This window comes from Leuciscus leuciscus (assembly GCF_965113295.1).
Source record: "Leuciscus leuciscus genome assembly, chromosome: 5".
NCBI classification, from domain to species: Eukaryota; Metazoa; Chordata; class Actinopteri; order Cypriniformes; family Leuciscidae; genus Leuciscus; species Leuciscus leuciscus.
Window position 1 is genome coordinate 47,351,475 of NC_138729.1, and position 26,764 is coordinate 47,378,238.

The window sequence follows — 26,764 nt, forward strand, 5'->3', positions numbered from 1 at the left end:
GATATTTGCACCATTATTTATGCCCCCAAAAAAGCATGTCTTAAACCAGATGGTAATTTGGTAGATTGCGTTGGTCATTATGGAAATTATGGAAATGATCCGGCTGTGTAATTTGCGTCGTCAGTAGATCATGCGCATAACTTTCTTTGAGAAGCTTTTTGGGAATTGCGCTTCTACACTAATTTTGTCCTTTTTAGTAAATCTGTCCCTGAATCAAAAAAAAATCTGCAATTTTAATGATTTTATTAATCGAATAGATTTTTTTTTTACATTTAGTTAAATAAACATGTAAATGTATAATATATATTAAAAAAAATGTTTTGTAAATGTTATTGTAATTTCAGTTAACTGTTCTCTGAACCAAGAATACTATAAATACAGCTAAAGGATGATAGGTTAAACTTTAATATGAACAATATCTACAATATTAAAATATATGTTCATATATCCATACGAACATATGGATGAACTGTATTAATTTTACATTATATTCTACATAAAAACTAAATATACATATGAACATGAGAAATATTCTGAAATTTCGAGTGATAAACTGAAGAGAGAAAGAAGCAAAAGTTTCTCAGAAAAATCTCAGTCTGGTCTGTCCGTCATTCCTGCCTGGAACTCGCTCATACAGCAGTTTTCCTCTCTTGCAGAGTGGAGGATCTGCCAATAAACACACAGACAGAAAATAATGGAGCAAAACTCTCCTGTCCTCTGGAACTGGTCTTTTGTGATGGATTTCGGTTTAAAATGTCACATGACATTCTGTCAGAATTTCTTCACTATCGTGTCGTTCCAAAACTGTATAACCTTCTTTCTTCTGTGGAACACAAAATATATTTAGAAAAATGTCTGTTTTTCAACCATACAGTGAAAGGCAATGAAATCTACAGGCCTATGGAGCTAAATTAATTCATTTAGAAAATACGATTCACAAATGCTTATAAGCTAATTCACATTCACAAAATACGATTTTCAAATGCCCAACCAAATTTACAATCCCAAATGCAAGGCACAATTTCATAAATTAGCAAGTATGTATGCACATTTCTGAATGTTTTGTATTTTGCCAATATGATTTAGATTATGATTTTGTGAATTGCTGTTTGCAAATACATACACACTTTTTGTTAAATGTAAATTAGCTTATTGAGACCATTTTAGCTCCATAGATCTAACGTTGTTCAAAATATATTTTTTGTGTTCTGCAGAAGAAAGGAAGTCATACAGGTTAGGAATGTGTGTTGCTGCATGCATTTGTGTGTGTGTGTGTGTGTGTGTGTGTGTGTACCACTGTGGGCGTCTTCTCCTCCTCGCCTCTTCCTCTCCTCTCCTGTCCTGCGAGGCGGATCGTTCTCAGGTGAGCTCCGGTGAGTCTGACCCTGCGGCCTAAAGCTGAATGCACCTGCAGTGTTCCTGTACCCCAGCACTTCAGGAGTGGGCAGAGGAGCCAGGGGAACACGGGCAGACCCTCGGGGAACATCACGGCCTGGCACTAGATTTGGGTTTTGAATGAATCCTCCACCCTGCGGCTGCCAGACGCTCGCTGTAGCTGAAGCTTGGCTGAACGGACTTGGCAAAAAGGGGTTGAATGAGTGAGAGTGAGTTGAATCTGGAAGAGATAATTCGTTTTTTCTCCATGTTTCCTCTCCTCTTCTTCTGTTATGACCTGCTAATGTGATAAAGAAACCATTAAAATGATTGCTCTGAAAAAAATATTAAATTTTTACCTGTCCAAAATTAGTGTTTTTCCATAGCCACATCTACCAACACCTACCAACCATATATATTTCCAACTGGGCAGTGACCTGTATATGACTCGAGTCTCTCTGTATAGTGACATACTTTGAATTTGTCCTCTGCATTTAACCCATTCAAGTTAGTACACACACAATAAGAGCATTGGGCAGCCATTTTGCTGTGGCGCCTGGAGAGTGATTGGGCTAAAGGCCCTCAGTCGTTTCCTGCGGTTATTGAGAATCGAACACGCAATCTTCGGGTTACTCTCTAACCATTGGGCCACGACTGCCTCCGACTGATAATGATAAACTTTATTTAGCATTGTCATTATTGTAATAAGAGTATAAGCAATCAAGTACAAATCAATCAGTATTTATCTATATATTGTGGCATGGTGAGATAGTGTGTCATAGAAGGAAGGTATGTGCCGCATAGTATGTAGTATAACAGCCTGACCAAAAATGATGTCTACATAATTTAGCATTTTTCATTGTGTTATCACAAATAAAACAATTAACTCCAAACACAGCTATGCAATATGCTTACAAATTTAGTTATTAACATTTATTTTATATATTTAGACATTAATTTTAAATATTGATTTATTTATAATCTTATCATCATTTATTTTCATAACCTTTCTATAAATCTTATGAATTTAGTTATCAACATTTATATATTTAGACATTCATTTTAAATATATATTTAAAATCTTATCATTATTTTTATAATTTATTTTCATAAATATATAAATAATAGTTATAATGACCAAAGCATTCTTTTCTCACATTTGGTGCTTGGCAAGTATTCATTTTGGATCCCGTCTGTAAGGTTTAAGCTAATTTGTCTTTTCTAAACACTAAGACTGACCAATCAACTGGCTACGTGGCGTCTTATCCTCCATATGTAATGTATCAAGATCCTGAGTCCAGAGAGGCAGATGAGGATGAGGAGGGTGAGCTGGGCTGCTTATGTGTGAGAAGGGTGTATTCTCACTCTTCAAGGTGGCCATTTTGACTTTGGACTCAGCTGTAATATCACTGAAAAGCTGCGGAAAAACAAAGAGAGTGTGAAAAAAGCCATATTTACATATTTTTAAGCAAATTTTGGGATATTGCATAAAAAAAACACTGGATGGAAACGCCAAGATGTGCATAAATTCTAAAAATGAGCATAAAACACATATGCGCTCAATTTGAGGCGGACAATCTTTTTATCTAAAAAGAAGACATGCACATAAACCACGATGGGGACCCATTTAACAAATACATTCCTTTTTATGCGAAACAAAAAACTCACGTGACTTTGCGTTAAAGCATAACTCTCGCCAAAATGCAACCTAGGGTCTTTTTGTGAATCTACCCGAGGCAAACTTTCGTTTAAAAGCATAATTAGGATGGAAACGCCACTTTTAAGTTTGACCGTATTTTCGTTTTCGGTCAAATTGCCTTTTGAATGGGAGTGCTTGGGGCACGACTATGATAGCATCAAAATCGCTATTTTTAAAACACTAAGAAGGCTCGACACAACATGAAACTTTGCCCGAAGTATCACCAGAGGCTCTACACATGAACTCCAGCATTGAGAACATTGTTTGTGTACACAGAGTTTACTAAAAAGCAAGGTTTTGAACAACTCACTGTAGCTGTTGTTGTTTCCGGCTGCCGGCATTTTGTCGGTCAAAAATAGTCGATCTCCGACTATAGTGCAAATGATAGTGCAAATGAACTGACTCTGAATTTTTGTATTGCTTCTTATATGAGCATCCTTTTTCAAGTACAAGGTCAATATTGATTACTAACGACAAAACAACAAATTATCCGTGAATTTATATGGAACTAAGCTTTAGGAGCTTTCCATCTTTACTCTCCTCCCTGTTAACGTTGCATTCGGAGATCGACTATTTTTGACTGACAAAATGTCGGAGGCCGGAAACAATCCGGAACCGAAAATTCTTTTTTTCTTTTTTTTTTACCGAAAACGAAAATCTCAAATCTTAGAAGTGCCGTTTCCATCCTAATTATGCTTTTAAACGAAAGTTTGCCTCGGTTAGATTCACAAAAAGACCCTAGGTTGCATTTTGGCGAGAGTTACGCTTTAAAGCTAGGATTTACTCCCATATAGCGGTGAAATTGTATATGACTACTAGAGTTGAGCCGGATACTCGGCTGAAACGAGTATCCGGTACGGATAAAGCACTTTTGCCGAGTACAAGTATTATACGAGTAATACGAGTCAATATCTGTGCTCGGATAAAAAAATAAAAAAAAATAAAAAAAGTTATGTTGACTTGAGATTAGGGCTGGGCGATATATCGATATAAAGAATATATCAATATATTTTTTAAATGCGATATGGAATTAGACCATATCGATATCGATATAGTTCAAATTTGCGCTGTGATCCTTGCTCCAAGCAGCTTCTGACCCGGAGCTCTCTGTCTGCACTGCTCCCCGCGCCCCCGCCCCTCCTTTTCCACTTTGCGTGCGTGTTTAGAGCATGTTATGTTAACATGAAATAAAGTCTTTCACCTCAGACTTTCTTGTCCTGTCAGCCGTTATACTGTAGTCGTAGCGCACACTCAATTGCACGCGCAAATCCGGCGGCGCGCGCTGTGTATCGCCTCAATGTATATAAAGTGCAAAAGAAACTACGAGCATGCAACGCCGTTACGTTGTAAATTACACGAAATAAAAGTAATGCATGTATGATTTTCATTCTATTCACCAGGAGCAGTTTCCATGTTTCATTAACAGTTCTTGTTAGTATTGTGTATTCACCATGGTAACTGTCGTTTCCTTAATAACCCCAAAATGCCACTATTTTTCTTTGTGTTATTTTTTATATTTTTAAATGACTGTAGTGGCTCATACCAACATTGTATTAACAAAAACTAGTTTGGGACTGCTATTTAATAACTTTAGCATAGGCCTAATGTTTATTTATTAGTACTAGTCTTTACTATTAGTCATATTCTGTAAAGGGGGACAGTACTTGTGTGTGTGTGTTAACAAATTTTGTGTAAACGTGTTATAATTTGCCTAATAATATTCTCTCTCTATATATAGGCAAATTATAACACGTTTACACAATTTTTTTATATATATTCAATGTAAAATTTGATAATCATAATTAATAAATCGCAATTACAATTCCAAGGGAATAATCGGCAATTATGATTTTTGTCATAATCGTGCAGCCCTAAGGTGAAGAAACCTGTTTATTATTTATTCATTTGATTTTGCAAATGTTCACTGAAAGAGCCGGTTTCAATAAAACTACTTGTGACGTCATATTTGGCTTTGACTTTGACTGAACATTTGCTCTCACTTTGCGGAAAAAATATCGGGATATATATCGTATATCGATATTCAGCATAAATATATCGCGATATGACTTTTGGTCCATATCGCCCAGCCCTAGTTGAGATGAAAACTCTTGTTCATTACATTTTACTTCATAATTGCAACCGCATGTGTTGTATTTATTGTTGCAAAACTTGTTCTGTATATAGTTCGTTTGTTATCGTGATCAAAACCATTGATTTGAAGCTCAATGCTGATGCTGTCATGTAAATAGTTTTCTAATCAGCAATAAATATAACAATTTCTGATCAACCCATATCAATTGCATGCTTAAAATAACATACCGGTTAAAGCCCCGCCCATTTCAAGACAACGCGACCCACTTCCGGGTTAAATCCCGCCCACTTCCGGGTTAGGCCCCGCCCAGTCCGAGTACAGATACAGATACAGATACTTCATATGGTTAACAGATACAGATAATGCTGTACTCGCTCATCCCTAATGACTACCAACTGAATATTACTTTCTAGCCCCTCCCATTCCGAGGGCGTTTTAACTCCTACGGTGGCCGTATTATTTCAATTCTGCCGGCAGTCGCGAGTAATCTCCCTCTCGCATTCGTCTCGGTGCCACTGAGTGTAAAAACGCGAAAGGCGAAGCTTGAATTTCCAGGTATGTCCCTCTTTGTCTAATATATTTTCAAGATGGATGCGCAACATGGCTTCCGCCATTCGAGCGACTCGCTCATATGTATTCTAAATGGCAGATTATACACTTACGAGAATACTTAATTAGTTGGTTGAAGTGATTACACATTAATGAGAACGTATAATTTTGAAAGAACAAAGTGTTTTTTGCTAATAATCGACTTAAAATATTACACAGTGTAGCTTTAACTGAGGATGTGATTAAAGTGGACTAACCAGTGGATCAATCTCATCGCAGAGAATCTCATATGTTGGTTTGGTCATTCTGAAATGCCAGATCCAAAGTCTGTCATACATTTATTTGGTATAATAACCACCCAGATGCATCTCACAAGATTGTGTTCCAAAACACCAGGCATCCGCCTCCAAACGCAAGATAACATGACAGTGTTTTTTCCGTTTCATCTGCAGTGCGCTCTGAGGCGTAAGTCATTGATGTACAAAAAAGAGCCACAGTGGCTTCCCCAAATCGGTAAGCCCCGCCCCCCATAGTTACTGTTGCTATCTCGGACAAACAAACGGAGTAGCTAACTGTCTTACAATGACAGCTGTCAGTGTGAAAACCTTGTCCCAAGCTGTTTTTGATAAATTTTGGACACAGAAGGACCACCAATCGTCGGGGAGCATTCAAGTGGGACTTAAATATGCCATGGAAGGATATTTTAAAATAAATATTTTAAATGCATAACACGATTCATTTGAAAGTGAGGGTTTACAGATCACAATGCAAGTGGGAGAAGCCTCATGTTATGGTTATGGATCGCAGACGGCTGTTTTTGAGCCATCAGGTGTTTTTGACCTTTATTGTACATGACCTGAGAACAGTTAACGTTAGCTATTTAGGTTTGTACGTTAGCATGGACTCACTAACTTTAATTGTAACTTAATGAGAGTATGACAACCAGAAAATGAACCTTTTCATCTTCATTGGGATTGGGGAATACATTAACACATATGCCCATCCTGTCAGGATACATGGAATCAGTGTTACAATTACAAATACCCCAGGGCACATCGTTTTACCATTTTTGTAGCATAAACACCATAAAACCCACGAGAGCTTTGGATCTTCCAATGTTTCTCTATGGCCCTGAAACCTAAAGATGTCTGAGTTCCGGTCCCCGTGCAACTGATACTCAACTGCCTTTGGCTCATCTGCGTTCAAGGGGAGGGGCTTACCGATTGCAGCAACTTTAATTTTTATTTCAGATATTTTGCACAAATTTCCTAGGAAGTGACAATTTTGTTCTCTTAAACACATGGGATGGAAACGGTGCTTCATTCGCAAATGATTTATGCAATATTCCAATTTTGCTCAAGTTAAATTCGCAACTTTGGATTGTGCCCTGTGACAATTTGATCTTGGATCAAAGATTTCACTAGAAGTACCTTAATGACTTTGTGAGGGATCTGTGGGAACATTTCCTGCAGCTCAGAGGAAGAAGCTCCCAGCAGCCACTGCAGCGATGGAGCTCTCCTCAACATCAGTTGAGCAACCAGAGGATTAATGCAGGGGAACTGCAATAGGAAATGCTCTGCCTAAAATAAACACACATTAATGTGTCAGTGAATTAAGCACACAGAATGATATTAAACTTTCAGCTCCATCTATTGGAAGAAAATCTTGTGAGGTTTCATAGTTGTTGATAATTTTGCATTTGTCACACTCATATTAACTGTGTTACTAGCTACTTAATTACTAGCTACTGATGGGACATACTCAAAACATCAATTTAGTTTACAATTAGGGTAATAACTTGAAAAATCTTGGTTGTAATTAACAAAATAAGCATAATTATCTAAAATAAAATAAAAAGCTTGTGTGATTTTGTTGAAATCATTCAGAATGAAGAATGACTCTGATATTGTCTGATTTTATAAATGTTTTTATTTTTTTACATCTAACAGTGTTGACAAATAGTAGGGATACAGTCATGAAATGTTATCTTAGATAAAATACTGTATTATGAATATCTTAAGTATGTTTTAACTTAATTGAAAGTAAAATGTTCTTTTTTTTTTTTTTTTTTTAAACTGTATTAACCTACCATGGTTCCAGAGACATGGCTCTAGTTCTCATTCGAAAATGCGGGAGAAACATTATTTCTAATTTAATCAAGGACAACTCGTACATAAATATTTTTTCAATATTAATTTGTGCATTTTTTAAAATGTGTAATTTAAGGTGCAAAAAGTTAAAATAAAAATCTGAAAAGAACTCAATATTTCATTTTGTGTTCTCGGTTCTAATTTATAATGTATACAACAAAGCATTTTAAAAATACAACAACGGTTCTTTTTTAATTTTTCTTCTCATGGTTAAAATAGAAATGCACGCAAATGTACAGGGACCATTTCCATTTATCTTTAATTTAATAAATATATTAATCTATATTAAAGTACTGAGTTATAGAGGACAGATGATTTAAGGGACACTGATGATCAGTGACAAAAAGTCATCATTTTGATGTAATAAAGAAAAATAATAGTAAATACAAAAAATGTTATGTTATGAACATTTTAGACCTGTCATTCACCTTTGTGGGCTGCACACTGAGCCAGTCTCTATCCAACCAGCTCAGTCCATCTCTCTCTGAATTCATCAGCGTATGTAAGGAGATCTGATAGATGTAGCTAGCTATCTCTTCTTCCTCACACACCATTAACACCTGAAACAAACATACACCACATGCCATGGTCAACAAATATACACAAAGTATTTTTCAATAGCATAAAACAGAAAATGTCAAACCTGACATTGGTATCACCTTTAGAATTTCTTTTAAGATTTGTTATCCGCTATTAAAATTGCCATAATAAATTAGGAAGAAAATACCTTGACATCAAACTTCTCAGACTTGCTTCCGAACAACACAGATGCAGAGTAGATGTGAACCAGATTGATATAGATGTTACTGGAAATCCTAAAATTGGAGGAAAATAGTGTTTAGTCTTTGAATCTACATAAATTAAACAGTGTGTCAGTCACGGTTGCTGTTTTGTCTTCTGTCGGCTATGAACAGGAATCAACACATAATGCTTCGCAGTACAGCTTCTGAATAGATGGAATAAAAAAGCACAACCACAATTCAGTATGCAAACAGTGCAGTATTGAATATTACTGTATAATGAAAAGTGGCAGTCCAATATTTCAACCAGGCCGATTAATTAGCTGATATTTGGTCATTTAACAGAAGTACCCTAGTGAAAAAAACTATGACAAAATGTATTTAAAAAAAACAAGTATTTCATATAAGTATACTACAAATCCATTAACATATTTACTGACATATCATTTGAGACTTACTGATAAAAATATTAGAATTAAACTTTATTTGGAGTACTTCTTTATTGCATTAAGCCTAAAATGTGTTTTAATGTCACTATTAGTAAGGACAGTATGATATGATACACTCTGTATAATATCAGTCTTTAAATGCAATTTAAAGTGTACCTATACTTTAGTACACTGGTATACTAATGGGTATTTATAATAAGTACATAAATATGTAATGTATTTGGAGTATACTGAGCATAACAAAGATTTATTTCAAATACATTTTGGTATATTTATTTTTCACTAGGGTAGTTATTCCATCGTGTCAATTCCAATATCTATCAACAACCTTGCAACAAAAATATTCATAGTATATCAGTATCATCTATATTTGTATTTTGAGCCAATATAGTGTAATATAAATGTTCAACTGCTGTATTTCATATCAGTATTCTCTGGATACTGGTTTTGGCATCGGCCATTATAGCAACTAATCAGGTTTCAGCAATAAATATGGCTTGTAAAATTAAAGATATTCACCTGGCACATAAAATCCAAGGCAAACAATAACATTTGAATTTTGTACAATTATTATTTTTTGTGCTGGGGTCAATGAAAATCAGAATCAGAAAGAGCTTCATGTTGCCATCGCAAATTTTGCCATTACAAGTAAATAAATTAACTACCAGCCCAATTGGGGCTTCAGAAACAAATCCTTACTGTTGAGCCCTGATAATAATGAATGGAAACATGATCACACAGATGTAAATGTATTTGAAACTGACAGCGCCCTGTGGTTCTCGGCGCAGTGCAGGATGAGCCAGCAACGGCTGAACTGCAGAGATAGGGCTGAGAGTCTCTTGACGACACGCTCAGATGCTTCTCCAATCTTCTTCTCCAACTCACTCAGCTCCTGAACACACACACACACACAGGATTTACATGTTCAATCCAGGGTCACATTGTGAATGGTGGTCTAGTGAGCAAGTGTGTATTGAGCGTCACCTGGATGAGGATGGCAGTGGTCTCATCCACAGTGATGACATCATAATGGGTTCCGCCCAGCTGCAGTGCAGATGGAGAGTGTTTCCTCTCCAGAAGAACAATATTGTACCTGCAAACAACAGTCTCTGTGCATCAGTATTCACTCTTTATAAAGGTTCTTAAATAAAGGTTCTACATTGGCATCTATGGATCCATGAAAAAAAAGGTAGGTTAATCGTCGATCTAAACTGCCGCTGCGTTACGCACACACACAGAAGCGCGCATCAAATGTATTGTAAATGTATGTTCTGTGATTTATCAATAAAATAGCTTAGAAACTGAAAAGTTCTCGCATACATTTCTTAGTAACTAAAAACCACAGCTTCACTATTTGTAGAGACATGCTGCCAGGTGCAATTCACACGCAATCGCTCTCTCACACACTAATGCATTCATATAAATGTAATCTTTACTGTGCTACTTTATCTATAACTGACTTAGAACGAGCAGAAATCTGATAAAGACGAAGAACTGATAAAAATAAGCTGTTATGTAGGAGTGCTGTCATATGCCATATCTGTGCACAAGGCAACCCGCGTTCGAGTCTCAGCTCGAGGTTCAGGCTTATTTTTCATCAATGACGTCATCTGCGACTAGTCGACTCTCATCTCATTACATTAATGTCGACTTTAAAAAATCTGAAGTCGTTCAACCCCATATACACACTCACTACATTGAGTAACTCACGTTGTCTCCAGTGTGCGCTGCATCTTTAAGCGGTTCAGTAAACCATCAGTGAAGAACAACACAAACGGAATAGTGTCCAGATATGATTTAGCAGTTGATTCTTCTGGGATATCTCCTACAGATTATCATAAAAAGATCATAACAATAAAGAAGCTTATTATAGAATCAATCATCCATAATTTAAATATTTTATCAGCCAAAATTGGTACCTATAATTGTATTTGAATGTTTAACATAGTGTTTGAATGCTGTGTTAAAATATAGGAAAGATATCTCTTCCAAGCTAATTCAACCAGCCATAACAAGCAACAGGAAATCTGACCAAACACTTGGATTCTATTTCTGCAGCGTCAAGATGAAAAGGCCAACTAACACTGAGATCTCATTGACTACGTTTACATGCAGCCAATAACCCCTTCAAAACCGGAATATTAGCAATAACCCGGTTGCGCACGGCCATGTAAACACCGGCAAAAACCCGAATATGCTCATATCCCGGTTTTTAAAAACCTGAATATGATCCCTGGGGTACCCCTTTTCTAACCCGAATATTTGGTCATGTAAACGCGCATCGGCATATCCCCATCAAAAGGAACATTGATTTGTGTTCTGCGCATGTTCTATGCGCAAAGAATCTTGGTCTTCTGAGTAGAGACGGCGCATACAAAAACCTGCGTGCAGTATACCGGAAGTAAACAAGAAGTAGAGGTAAACATGGCGAGACGCAGCACAGCACCACACTTTTGGAGCGAGGAGGAAAGCGCAAACAAAGGCGATCGCTATCTGCCCCGAACTATTCATTATCCGCGTGCTGCTGCTGTTGTTGTTGCCTTTGGATACAGGAAGAAGAATCGGAAATGACGCATATTGCGTCTTAAGGTTGTCCGTACGTCCAGACGCTAACCGTGCGTCGCCGTTTACATCGGGATATTGCCAATTGATTACAAATTCCATGTATACAGGAGTAACTCTCTCTGCTCATGCATGTAAACGGGTTTTTTGTTTCAGAAACCCAAATAGTGACCTTAACCCAAACATTACCCGAATATTGACAGCTTGTAAACGTAGTCATTGATAAAGAATCCCGCTCCACATAATTGTGCATTAAACATCAAAAATGTTTTAATTGGCTGTGATTACTGATGTTACAGCATCATGTGAGCATGAAGGATTGTTGGACTGACTGGTTTCAGGCACTGCAGTGGAGAAGGAGATAAAGTTGACGTTTCTCTCTGAACACACACTGCCGAAGGGCGAGTGGCCCACACAGGAAAGCTCAAACACCACGCTGAAACTCTGCCATGGGAAATCAGGACCGATGTGCTGACTGCACACAACAACACACCTACTGTAGGACAGTCTGAGGAGAAAGGAGATGGACATAACACATTAAATCCACACCTCATGTATTTAGTATACACCTTAGAGATAAGGACAAAAAGAGACCTGTCCATCACTTCTCTGCTCGCTACTTTAAGCTTTCCTTCATCCGGGATGATTTCAGACACAGCGTTTTCTAAACACACACACACACATAGAATCAGGCAGGACAATCACTGCATAGTAACAATCTTGTTCTTGAGAAAATAACTCACCTGATACCTGGTTGAGAACTGAGAGCAGCTTTTTATTTACACTGTTCACTGTCAACACTAGAACCTGCTCACATGCAACAACAGTCATTAAACATTCACATTCTGTAAAATGTGCTTTTCACAATACATATTGTTTTAAAGCAGCTTTACAGTAAATCATGATGTTAATTTTCTATATCTTAATATCTTAATTCCTCAGTCGAATTTAGTAGATAAGAGCTGGGCGATAATATAGTTTACATTTTAGTATATATCACTTAACGTGAATGTACTGTATGTTTGCAGATAAGGTTGGATACACATATACAGTTATTGTCTGTTTCGAGCTGAAGCACAAGTCTTAACTCTACATAACTCTGTATTAAATCTCACTCTTGTGTTGTGGTTGGTGTGGGAGGTCATCCATGTGTTGATTTGTTCCTGGAGCTCCAGTAGTTTAGGGTTGGACTCCTGCCTCTTCTGACTCAGATACTGCAACACCTCAAACTTCCTCAACAGCTCAACCAAACAGCTCAGAGTACAGGAGTCCTTCGCCTGAGCCAGGTACTCTATTCAAAGACAGATTTTACAGGTGTGTGAGTAAAGCTATGCAAAAGCCACGCTGTAACGATCAAATCACAAATGAGATCTCAGTTGTTTGTGCCACACTGATGCTGCTTCTTAGAAAAAAAACAAAGCAATCTCACATGCATCTCCACTAGAGCATGAGGGAATAATGTGAATTCAATTAATCGAAATGAAACTGAAATCACGTTATAGCTTGTGCAGTTATGAAATCTAAGGCTGTGATTTAAGTATATAGTCTACGAGCTTCAGACTGAAGTGAAAGTGAAAGTGAAAGTGACACGTAACGGCCAAGTATGGTAACCCATACTTGGAATTTGACCTCTGCATTTAACCCATCCAAGTTAATGCACACACATTAGGAGCAGAGTAGTGAGTAGTTAACACACACAGACACTGCAAACGTGGATACACACACCCAGAGCAGCGGGCAGCCTTTGTGTGGCGCCCGGGGAGCGATTAGGGGTTAGGTGCCTTGCTCAAGGGCACCTCAGTCATTTCCCACCGGCTCTGGAATCGAACCAGCAACCTTTGGGTTACCAGTTCAACTCCCTAACCACTAGGCCATGACTGCCCCTACAGAGTGGCACTGTCTTACATGCATGCAGCTAACAGTGTTTTTTTTACCATCAGAGCACCTCACTTCAAAGTAAATGCTGCTTTTCAAAAAGCCTGATGATTTGAATGTTTGAAAATGAAGAATTTAAGATGAATAGGAATATTTTAACTTGCTGTTTAAAACAAAATAATTATTATAAAAATTTTCTTTTTTTTTTACAGTACAATTGTAATTTACAACAGTAATATATTTATATCTTAATTATAATTCATTAAAACATATATATAACCAACATATATATATAACAATAACAAATCAGCCCTATATATAAATAATTTTAAAATTAAAACAATCAAAACACTTACTAAAAAAAGACAAATATTTTATGTGCACTTGCATGTCATTAACAAATACCAGAGAACTGTGAACATGCAACGCGTGTCGTTACATTGATGAAACATTAATGGAAAATCTCAGGGGTTGCTTCAAGTAAATATTTTACGCCTAAGGGGTTTAGCTGACAAAAAAAAAAAAGGTTTGGGAAACCGTGCTCTAGAATTTTATAAGAGATCTCAAGAATGCCTCAGATAACAAGATACAAAAGTCTGCAATCAAACGTCAAAGATTGCAATATGAACATGTATCATCCAATCTTCCAAGACAAATTATCTGAGATATGCTATCCACGTTCATTTGAAAGCTCTGTGTTAACAGTTGACTCATTTGTGTCTATTTTATTTAAGGAAAAACATTTGATGCAAAGTTGATCAATAAACGAAATCCAGTGGTGGACGAAGTACACATACCATGTACTTGAGTTAAAGTAAAGATACTCAAGGTAAAATATTACTCAAGTAAAAGTAGAAGTGCTGCCTTTAAACATTCACTTGAGTAAAAGTACAAAAGTATTTGCCTTGAGATGTACTTAAGTATCCAAGTACTATGATATTTTTATTGCTATAATGTCCTATTATAATTTTTGTCACAAGACTCTTGCTTAACTCAGTCTACGTGAAGACTCTGTCACTCTTGGCACATCAATCTATTAATAAAATGACATTAATTAGTCTATATATATATATAATTATATATTTGAATTGAATACATTTTTTGTGTGTTTAATTTTGGACGGAAGGGGACTGATCCCATAAGGTATAATACATTTACAGTATTTACTGTACATATTTTTCACAAGCGTCTATGGTCATAATTATAAACATCCTAATGTTATGATACATTCACATAAACCTGCACAATGCCATTGAATATATATATATATATATATATATATATATATATATATTTTTTTTTTTATATATATATATATATATATATATATATATTTTTTTTTTTTTTTTTTTATATATATATACACACTACATTATGGGAGCAGCCAATTTCCCTACAAAATTAAACACCAAAACGTATTAATGCAGTGTTTCTGCTACTCCTCAGAAAAAAAAAAATGCTATGCAAGTAATTTTAGTGTAAAGGTAATAAGCAATGTTCATTATGTGTCAGTATTTACCGATAATTGCTGCAATAATAGCTGCTGCTCTCTGCCCCGCTTAAAATTATTGGCAACACAAATTGTTTGGAACTATTGAGAGCTACACGAATCACGTGACCGCGCGGCGGCGAGATCACAGTAGGCTTGTTCGACTTGAAACGGCACACTGCACAGACCAATCGGTGAATGACATTAAAATACCGCAAGAGCGATTAGAGAGTAGACGGCTCTGTATGCTTTTCAATCGCTCTCGCGATTTCGCTCTATACTTTGATGTCATAAACTGATCGGTCTGTGCAGCGCCGGTTCAAGTCGAACAACCTTGTGTGTGTCGCAACCTCTTATATACTGTCTATGGTCGCAACTCTCATATTTAACGGCTCTGGTTCGCGCTTAGTAGATACCACCAAGGCAAGTTCAAAACAAAGCGCGCACGGCTACTGTGATAGGTGGCTCGTTTGACCAGTTAAGTTTTTATCCACTCATAAATAAAAAGGAACGACTGATTTTGAAAATGTAGTAGAGTAAAAAGTAAGATATTTGACTTTGAAATGTAGTGGAGTTAAAGTAAAAGTCTTCCCAAATTTAAATACTTCAGTAAAGTACAGATACGCAAAAAAGCTACTTAAGTACAGTAACGAATTACATTTACTTCGTTACTGTCCACCACTGACGAAATCCACTCCTACGCAATGAAAGAGCGACCTCTCAGTAATATGAGATCATAGCTATGAGACATGAGTGTTTTTCTTCTAATATTTACCAGTGGCTGCGTTGAGGTCACATCTGAACAGGACGTGTTCCTTCAGCATTACCAGAATATGTAGCAGTGCCATCTCATTAAACACACTGTCAGCATCTGCCACATAAATAATACAAAACCATCTTATTTAAAAAACGATCATGTGGTGAGATATGGATCCACTACAGACTCCTGTACATTCTTATAATGTGTGAGAAAGTGTCTCCTCTGACCCTGTTCTGTCCGAAGCATTCGCTCTTGCTGCTTCAGGAGGAATCGTGTGAGTTCGGAAGACAGAGTGCCAAAGTCTCTGTTGTTCAAAGCAGTGATGCTCAACTTCTGCATTTTTCCCAGAGAGGGCAGAGCCAACGCATGCAGCTCCTTATATGCGTCTCGCTGACTCTCTACAGGAATACACAGAGAAATACAGTGAATCATTTCAACTAAACAAACAAATGATTAAGAATATACACTACCGTTCAAAAGTTTGGGGTCAGTAAGATTTTTTATGTTTTTAAAAGAAGTCTCTTCTGCTCACCAAGGCTGCATTTATTTGATTAAAAATACAAACAAAAACAGTAATATTGTGAAATATCATTCCAATTTAAAACAGCTGTTTTCTATGTGAATATACAGTAAAGTGTAATTTATTCCTGTGATCAAAGCTGAATTTTCAGCATCATTACTCCAGTCTTCAGTGTCACATGATCCTTCAGAAATCATTCTAATATGATGATTTGATGCTCAAGAAACATTCATTATTATTATCAATGTTGAAAACAGTTGTGTACAAATTTTGTTCAAAATTCTTTGATGAATAGAAAGTTCAAAAGAACAGCATTTATCTGAAATCTAAAGCTTTTGTAACATTAAACACTACCCTTCAAAAGTTTGGGGTGAGTAAGAATTTAAATTGTATTTTTGGGGGAAAGAAATAAAATAAATCAATACTTTTATTCATCAAGGATGAGTTAAACTGATCAAAAGTTACAGTAAAGACATTTATAATGTTAGAAAATATTCTATTTTAAATAAATGCTGTTCTTTTGAACTTTCTATTCATCAAAGAATTTTGAAAATAAATTGTACACAACTGTTTTCAACATTGATAATAATAATGAATGTTTCTTGAGCAATCATCATATTAGAATGATTTCTGAAAGATCATGTGACACTGAAGTCTGGAGTAATGATGCTGAAAATTCAGCTTTGATCACAGGAATAAATTACAGTTTAAAATATATTAAAATAGAAAACAGTCATTTTAAATTGTCATAATATTTCACAATATTACAGTTTTTTTATTTTTTTTTATCAAATAAATGCAGATAAATAAATCTTACTGACCCCAAACTTTTGAACAGTAGTGTACAAAAAAACATGTAGTTTGTGCTTACAACAATTTGTTAATCTAATGTTATTCAAATATTTCTGATGTGCTGATACCTGTGGCTTGGACGAATACAATCTTGCTGATGGTCTCTTGTATCTCTTCACTGGGCAAGCTTTTCTCAGTGGCAATGACAATCCTTCCTGTATCTGATGCGTGATTCACTGCATTTATTCTGTTATCTAGCAAAGCTTTTCCAGTAGGATTCTGACACCTGGTTACCTCTGAAAGATATTAGACTTTATCACTTTAAGACAGTTTGCAATAATTGTGATCTCAATCTTTGTCATCTTTTTTTTTTTTATGTACTTGTGTCAGTATTCAATATAACTTTCAGAGTGCAAACCTTCCTACCCAGTCAAAAAAATGTTTTTATTAAAACTAAGTAGTAAAAATTACTAAAGAAATCTTTCTTGTGGAGTCCCATGTTAATAAATGAATTTATTAACACATGCCTGTCAACGTCATCATGACCTATTCTGTAACGAGCTGGATAGATACTAAGCAAAATAAGATACTTGTGTTCCGTTTGTATAACTAACACTAAAAGATGTCAGGGAAGACCTCCAAACGTTTTGCAGTTCCTAGACATGTGTTAACAAAACAAAAAAAATCAAATATGATTGAATCACTTTAACTTTTGTTCACCCAAAAATGAACATTTTAAAGGGTTAAAAGGGTCAAAAATTAAAAAATTTAAAGCGGTCTTTTTTTTTTTGCAAACAAAACACTTGTTATTAACACAATTAATAACAGAATTTTCATTTTTGGGTGAACTAACCAAAAAATTCTGTTATTAATTTCTCACCCTCATTTCGTTCAACACCCGTGAGACATTTTCGGAACACAAATGAAGATATTTTTGATGAAATCCGAGAGCTTTGTGTCCCTCCATTGGGAGCTGCGCAACTACCACATTAAAGGTCCAGAACGGTAGGAAAGACATTATTAAAGTAATCCATGTGACTCCTGTGGTTTAACCTAAATTTAGTGAAGCGACACTAGGGTTTTGTTTGCGAAAAAAATAAAAATGACCGCTTTCAAAATTTCAATTTTTTGGGTGAACAAACTCTTTAAAATCACCATGAAACAGAAATAGACTATTCTTATTTTTTTAATGGAATATTATATATGATTTATACGTGCACATCATTATTTTGTTAAAATTCATGTGCACTCCAGCAACCTGTCACTCACATGAGATCGCAGGAATTAGAAAACAGTAACGATCCAATCAATTCCCATCCAACTTTTTTTTTCTCATTCAAGAAACGCGTTTTACTCTGATATACGTCACAATAGGGAAGAAAAGTCACAATTTCTGTGTCATGCTGACTTTAAACACTATTAATGAAAGTCCTGGATTCACTCTACCTGCAGATGTTGGACTGCTCCGCTGAGGTTCTTGCATCGTTCTCAATGTCACAAAAGACAAGAAAGGGTCCAAATCTTCGTTAAACTGAACTACAGAATTATTTCCCTTTCTGCCTCTCAAACAGTTTGATAACAGAGATGATTTAGGGGTTATGTTTTCTCTTCTCTGTTCTGACTTCTCAGGAAGTTTGTGTATAGCGGATATCACTTCAATAACTTTAACGCAGTGCTTCAATGGGGACGACCTGGACATCTCGACCACTTTAGAAAAGCGGTGTTGCTTTTCTGAAAGACATGTGGAGGAATTTGTCTGACTCTCGTCTGATTGTTCTGGTGGACTAGACATGCGTTTCTCCATCTCTGCAGCTTTACAGTCTCTTCCTCCAGCTGTTGTCACTGCAGAACCGTCTCCTTGGTGAGACATGCGCTCCATTATAAAGAACTTCACAGTCGTCTCTCTCTCCACCTGTGTAGGTACGGCTGACTGCAGAGGCTTACTCTGGGAAGGGTGAACCGCAGTGGGACGGCTTGAAGGTGGCAGTGCTGAGAAACCAGAGTAAAACATTTAATTTGAGCTCAATCAACAGCATTTGTGGCATAATGTTGATTACCAACTTAAATTTCTTGTCATTTACACAGTCGATTTAGGCTTTATGGTGTTGTGTTGTCATGAAAACAAAGTTGAAAAATTCCAACTTTACACAGAAAGGGTTAGGAATTGTATCACTGAAGTCATATTAACATGCATATTGTTTGTTTCTTGTTGCTATACTAATAAAACGATGAGTATTTTAATTTATTGGCCCCTTTTCGCTTTTAAAGGAAAAGGAGGGTGGAAAATAATTGTTGAAAGAGTCCCTTTAAGGCTAATAGTGAACACAACAGATTTTCCATTTTCCAATTTGCTCTCTTCACGCCTCAAATATGCATAATCGCAATGTTTGCAAATTGTCATGACTGAAAATATATATGTAGCTCATGATTAAAACGATGAGAGAAACTCAAACAGCTCACCCGCATCTGAAGGGCATTCACCCGACAACTCTGTAAAAACACAACATTAACATACAGAACTTTGAGTAATATTTAATATAATACCTTAAAACCATTATATATAAAGAGTAATATTCCAGTGTCATCTTTTACATACAGGCATACTTCACTATAAGATCTTACCATCTATTTTCCGAATGGACAGTGGCGAGAATGTTTCATCTATGTGCGACTCTCTCAAAGCTGTCTTGCATTCTTCTGTGGACATTTTCTCAGTACAGATGAAGAGATTTCTGAAGTTTTCAGGCAACGTCACTGTACTGTCTGTGAGATGAAACTGGCCCATGTTGTCTTTGGGTTCTGGGACCGGTTCAATCTCCACCTTCAGTGGTGTAAGAAGCTCAGGAAGTGACTGAATGTGGACCAAGGGCTTATTTACCTGTGGTTCTGTACACACAACACAATGGAGTTCAAGGACTATACACACTTTATGGATATAAACCAGTGCAAGTTTCTCACATTACTATCCACATATCCACATTACCAGTAAGTAAAGACTGAGACACACATTGGAGATTTTTCTCAGCCATCCAAACTGCTTTTTCCATATTTTCACAATGACTGTCTGACATGAAATGCCTGGGGAAAAGTATAGTACATATTATTTCCTGCGTTTTCATTGATCTCAAGTCCACATGAAATGAAAACAGACCATATTTACTTTATTAATTCCCATGCATGGTCAACTTATTGTGAACAATTCAACGTTGCACATTATTCCCCCAAAATAATTGAAAATGTCACATTATGGAAGCAAAATTGATTGTAAATGCCGTATCATGTTGGCTTGAATAATGAAAACAAACCTTTTGTAGATGTCATGGAACATCTACATGTTGAAGTAAAGATATATTTGCTGCAACAAACATTCACAGCCATTCTTCCTTGTTTTATCAAATGCAACAAACTCACTGCTTATAAACTGGTGACAGTACTTCAGCTGACAGCTGTCTGGTGGACATACACAGGTCTGGTAGACACAGCGTATGATTACAAGGTGAAAGAGGCAGGTCTAATTCCATCTCAGCAGAAGACCTTGAACCAACTGGAATTAAAGGTTTTGAAGTCACTGGAGATTAGAAGAGCAATCTACAGAAGGAAACACTCTTTGATTGTGATTAAATATGAACAGTCAATACACACTACCTGGAGATTTTGGCTCCTTAAAGGTCATGTTAGCAAAGCTGCTTTCAGCCATTTGCAGGACCTCCAACTCAGTCGTGTTTTTATAAGCAAAAGTAGCTATAAAAAAAATAAAATAAAAGATTATTGACATTTTATGAAATACAAAGGCCCCAAAAAGTCACACTTATAAGTGTAAATGTCTGATTGTAATTGCATTAGATAACAAAATATAAAAGCAAGTGGCATTTGCACTTTTCTGAGAAATATTTGCAATGACTTTCAATTAACTGGTGTTTGAACAGTGCACTTATTGTTTTATTTAAAACCTAACAAATGTCTTTTTGTCAAATGTTTTGCTTGGAAGTTGTACTTGTGCTTCATATTTTGTTATCTAATGCAATGATAATCAGATGATTTTATTAAGCGTGACTCGTTTCCAACTACTCTTCGGGGCCATTGTATATTTTTTGCAATGTATAGGTCAAGTTTTACCTTCTTTAAGAAGATCTTTTAAGGGTAAACATTCTTCCATTTGTTCTCGGGTGACATTTAGAAAATCTTGCATTTTTGCAAAGGGAAAAATGGGCTCTTGTCTTCGGGAGGAATCCATACAAACTTCAACAGGCAACAATAGTGACTGTGGAGAAATCATAGGCTGGTATATTTGAAATACTAAAAATACTAAAGATTTTTTCATTAAGATGATTCAGTTTTGTAGTTTACGTCTTCGTTCAGTACTGCCTCTTTTTTGAACTCCTCTGTAACATTTCCTCCAGTAATCGTGGCGCCCGTTACTTCATCTAAACCTGCATTGTATGAGGCACAGTGTCTAGGAGAAGGAAATATGGGTGAAAATATAATTTCAGTGCATACATATGCATAATAAAAAAATTTAAGTAACAATCCTCTCTTCGCAGACTTTTCTTTAGGGCTGTTTTTAAAATTCTTTATGGGAGAAAGAAATATATATTGTATGTTATACCTAAAAACAACCCCTTCTAAAAGATTTACTGATGAATTGAGAACAGGATCCGAGACAGCTATGATCTTCAGCCTCTGAAGCATCGTTTGAAATGGAGGCATGTGGCTTTTGAACCGCTGCAGATGATCACTGAATATCACCTCCTCTGGCAGAGTGAGATCTGAGATTTCGGAAACAAGTTGAGGAAGGATTATCAATCCTTTCATTGTGAGGCCATCAGAAGGACTTCTAAGGACCAAGAACGTATAAAGATCCTTTTGAAATCCCTTTGAAAGCAAGCCATGTGATGTGCTGGGAATTTTTAGCACACATCTACCCCTTTTTTTTAGGTAGAACATCAAAGGCAAAAATCGACTGGACTGATATAAAGTGGTGCAGTATTCAGAAATGACACAAAAAATATAAACAAATTATTACTAAATACTCCAAATCCTACCATCACTGGTAAAGCAACATGCGTCTGGCGTACATGGACTGAAACTCTCTTCCCAAAGTGATCTGATGGCACTTCTCTCAACTCCATCTAAAAGCCAGAAGACTTCTGAGGTCCCAATACTGCACTGAGAGGCAGGATTAGAGCTGGGAACCACTTCCTCTAGTCCTCTTCCTGTCTGCAACACATCGAGCCTAAACACAACACAGCTCAATTTGAAGAACCTGTATTTAAACACAACTGAGAGAAATTCAGGGGCCGTTTAACACAACACCGTTTTCAACTAAAAACGGAAAACTTTTTAGCATTTTGGCCGTTCATTTACACGACAACAGCGTCTTAGGGACCTGAAAACGCAAGTTTTTGAAAACTATACCGTTATCGTCCCCATGTAAACAACAAAAACGCGGAATCGTGAAAACGGTGACGCGATATGACGATTTTTGATCGTGGACGAAAATGTCTCCACGATCTGCTTTTGAAGAAATATCGTAGTATCGTGCATTCTATCAGTTGCTGTTCTGGCGCCTCTGTCCCAACATACTTAAAGGTATAGCGGAGGATCTTTCCAAATTTTAGATAAGACCCGCCCTCTCCACTTTTTGAAAAGTTTGATTGATTCACCAGAATGATTGACAATTAGGAGGACCAATAGTATAGGTTACCCACCAGGAAGTAAAACATCCTCCGCTATACCTTTAACAACGCGACGTATATTCACATAAAATGTTAACGCAGCGGAACGGGACACTGCAGTTCACAAAAGTTCATAATTTGCATGTGCTTTAATGCCTTGTCGGTTAAACATTTAATTTGCGTGCTGATGTGCTGTTCAAACGTGTGCGTTTCTCAGCGCGTACACGTGAAGCTCACATGCACTAAAAGCCTGTCTACCAGCGCCTGGATACTGGTCTAAGTTATCTTTCGAGTCTTATTGTGCTAATACTGTCAAATACACACAAGGTTTACATAAAGTCGGTTATAAAGTGAAAGCAAACTTGAGAAAATTGAGAGAAAATCTGCTTGTCAAATGCGTGTATATTAGACGCGTCGCGCACAGCTCTTAAAGAGACAGTAGCAATAGTAAACACGCTGCCGTTTGTCCTTAAAGGGACAGTTCACCCAAAAATAAAAATGATATCATTATTTACGCACTCTAATGTTGTTCCAAACCTGTATTAATTTCCTTCTAATATTTTCTAATATTTTTCCAATATTAATATTTTGAAGAATGTGGCTATCCAAACCAATGGGGAATGTGGGTCCCCATTGACTTCCATAGGATAAAAATATACCATGGAAGACACTGGGGTACATCAACTGTTTGGTTACCCACATTCTTCCAAATAACTTTTATTTTCAACAGAAGAAAGAAACTTATTATTTTCGAGTTTAAAATTATGACAATTTGAATTTTTAGGAGAACTATCCCTTTAATGTTAATTTTCATATTTGTTAATTTAATTACTTTCTTCAATGCTACTGTTAAATACACCTACTGTAGCTGAAAACATAAAGCACTGTTTATTTAATTTGTATATTAAGTTGTGTATGTGTAATGTGTATCTTTGATCTTAATATTTAATAACAAAGAAAATAATGACAAATATTTTTTATCTTTGCCCCCTGTCTGCCATTCATTTTTATTTTATATTTTGTTACCTAAGGCTTTGTTTTTAAAATATGGACATTAGTTTGGCTGTAATGCTCAGTAACAAAATAGTAAAACCAAGATAAAAAAGAATCGTGATAAAATCGTGAATCGTGATTTTCCTGAACAAAATCGTGATATGATATTTTTGCCATATCGCCCACCCCTACGTCATGCGCATGCATATCACATGTTCAGTTTATAGGCAGGTAGTGTTTCTTTACAAATTGACATTGCCAACACCTGGCCTGACCTGCATAATGCAGCGTTTTAGTCATTATTGCAGATCCGTGTGAACGGGGATCGTTTTGACAACGTTGTCGTCTCTACGCAAAAAAATAAAAAAGTAAAGGAAGACTTTTCTGTCTTAGTAGATCGTTGTCGTGTAAACGTACCCTTACTCTCAGCTGGGTGTGGACACAATCTGCAGACACAAATATGAAAGCATAGATCATTATCAAAGGGCATTATAGAAACAGTTCAAACCTTTCCAAACAGTCACTGAAACGTATGTTGGCCTTCAAGTAATCCATTACAGATCCAGTCACTTGTAACGTACCCATGGATACTTTGTTCGCTGTTATAAATGACATAAGTCAGTGTTGATATGTTATCATTGAATATAACAAAAGGTATCTGGGGGTGAGATAGCAACACGATGAAAGTGAATTTCCTATTCAATTAAACTCTTCTCCATTGTAAATCACTAAAAGAGCAAAACATCTCCATTGCATTACACAGAAAAAAGAAAATCATTTTGAGTGAGGGACAGTTCAATCATTTTAGGGCTGAGGTCTTCAACCCTGCTCCTGGGGACCCGCTGTCAAGCAAACTTTATTTCCTAACTGGTTCAGCACACCTGCCTGTGATTCTCAAGCGATCCTGAAGAACTTAGCCGGTTAAGTTGTGTTTGATAAGGGTTGGAGAAAGTTCAGAGCTCTGCAGGTCAGTGGGTCCCCAGGAGCACGATTGAAAACTTCTGTTTTAGGGTAAACAACAGGATCTAGATATTAGGCCTGCGTCCGAAATGCTGAAAAATGCTTCCAAAGTAGGAAGGCATCAAGGCACATCCGAATCCAATGTTAGCTTCACCAACCGTAACTTTCAGACGCCATCTTTATATTTTAGCTTAACTGCCACAGAATGGAAAGCACAGGACTGTGGGATATCAAACACAGCGAACGGATACATCTATGCTGCCTTCAAAAATCGATCAGATGAAGGTATCTCAGGAGGCAAGAAGTGAAGCTAACATTGGATACGGACGTCCCTTGATCCCTTGATGCCTTTCTACCTTCCAAGGGCAGCATTTCCGCAGCCAAACTTGCCACACTTACTCCATGGTACTCGGTAAGCGATGTCTTTCAGGTGTCCATCGTGAGGGTAGATGTTACTGACTAGCTGGAACGGAACTGGAAGTTCCAACATGTTCATTATCAGTCTGCGTCTGACTGAGGCCTAAAACAGATGACACCTCAATATGTAAAAGTTTGTGAGCTTGTTAAAGTGTTTCATCATGTATTGTACCCATATTCAGATTTTTATATTATTACCCCCTCCAGAACTTTTGAATATTTTATTTAATTTCATCATCTTGTATAATCTTACATAATATAATTCCCTTTTCTGTTTAATTTTTGTTAAATTGCACATGTTTATTCAGAAAGAAAAAAAAATACATCTCAATATAGGTTAACTGTATTATAGTAAGTTAACGTACATGAATGGAAATCAGTGTAGGAACTCACCTCAGTGATGTAATCAATACCTTTATACCTGACAGTCATGAAACTTGCACTTTGTTGTGTTTGACCACAGGAATTAGACATGGTGTGGTTATTCATATTGAAACCACACCAACGGATCTTTAAAAAAAAAAAAAAAAAAAAAGCCCTAATACATTACAATATATCGATCAATATTACGATCGTCTCCTTTGTTGTGGATTCATCTGAATCGTTATGCGATTGGGAGTCCAGTGTCAAAGAAAAGTGCAAATTTGTTCCTCAGTTGCACGGAATTATGTGAAATGAAAACTGCTACGAAAACTGATTTTGATGTGGCCTGTCAAACGATACTACAATATATTGGGAAATGTCGCTTCTTTTGAAATGACGAACGATGACGAAAAGATGGATTACATTAATTTATACAAGATTATAGAGTTAAACGGTCACCTGTGCAATTAAAACTGATCTTGGCTATAAATCTAAAGTCTGAGGTGAGATATTTCTGCCGCAGCGCGCCTTCACTCGGTCTGGGTGATTGACAAGATGAGGAGCTACAAACCACGCCCACCGGGCCTTCTCTCAAGATAAATCAAATGTAAAAAATCCTCTCTTTCTCTCTTTGTATATAATAAATATTATACACACACACACACACACACACACACACACACACACACACACACACAGACTATGTATATATAAGTAGTCGGTCAGACTACTGTTCGGACTACACCTACAACTAAATGCTCCATGCTCCCTCATAGACTACTGGCATTAATGTACATATTGACCATTAAGAGCACATTAAAATATCAATATAAAAAAAAATTAAAAATGCATCCAGTTTTGTATAAACGAGATTGGTGACTCAGACGGTGGACAGATTTTCACAGTTTTCAGTAATGCTCTTCCTAAACAAGATCTGTTTGTGTGTGTGTGTGTAATATCATGCAATCACACACAAACACACACACACACACACACACACACACACACACACACACACTCTCTCACACATTTATTTGTGTGTGTTTGGGGTAAACAGTAGTAGTGCACTGCCATCTAAAGGACATATTTACGTTTTTAAAAGATTTATGTTTTTTTTTTTTTTATCTTCCTGATCCATCCTTTTCAACACTGTGAAAATCAATGCTGTCTATGTGCACTCTGGACAATATTTAAATTAAATATAGACATTGGGAAACATTGATGCTTGGACCTTTTTATTATTTTTCTCTATTTTTCCTCACGCGTTTCAGTTGGTTTTCATTACAATAAAATATCCTACTGTAA

The 26,764-nt window shown here is 36.5% G+C and overlaps 1 protein-coding gene across 1 annotated transcript; it reads right to left on the reverse strand.

The window, feature by feature from the left end:
* Positions 1–228: 228 nt before the first annotated feature.
* On the reverse strand, positions 229–26,707 carry shoc1 (shortage in chiasmata 1). Its single transcript, XM_082171056.1, has 27 exons — positions 24,228–26,707; positions 22,094–22,284; positions 21,658–21,817; positions 21,399–21,504; positions 21,168–21,312; positions 20,697–20,792; positions 20,463–20,595; positions 20,035–20,129; positions 19,674–19,937; positions 19,512–19,541; positions 18,498–19,040; positions 17,180–17,347; positions 15,967–16,137; positions 15,755–15,850; positions 12,731–12,906; positions 12,359–12,422; positions 12,210–12,279; positions 11,948–12,123; positions 10,764–10,878; positions 10,038–10,146; positions 9,818–9,945; positions 8,592–8,679; positions 8,293–8,424; positions 7,145–7,294; positions 2,614–2,791; positions 1,295–1,675; positions 229–666 (listed from the first exon to the last, which is right to left on the reverse strand). Exons 1-27 carry the CDS (start codon positions 24,332–24,334, stop codon positions 581–583), a joined length of 4,158 nt encoding a protein of 1,385 aa, XP_082027182.1. The 5' UTR covers positions 24,335–26,707; the 3' UTR covers positions 229–580.
* Between the last annotated feature and the right edge of the window lie 57 nt (positions 26,708–26,764).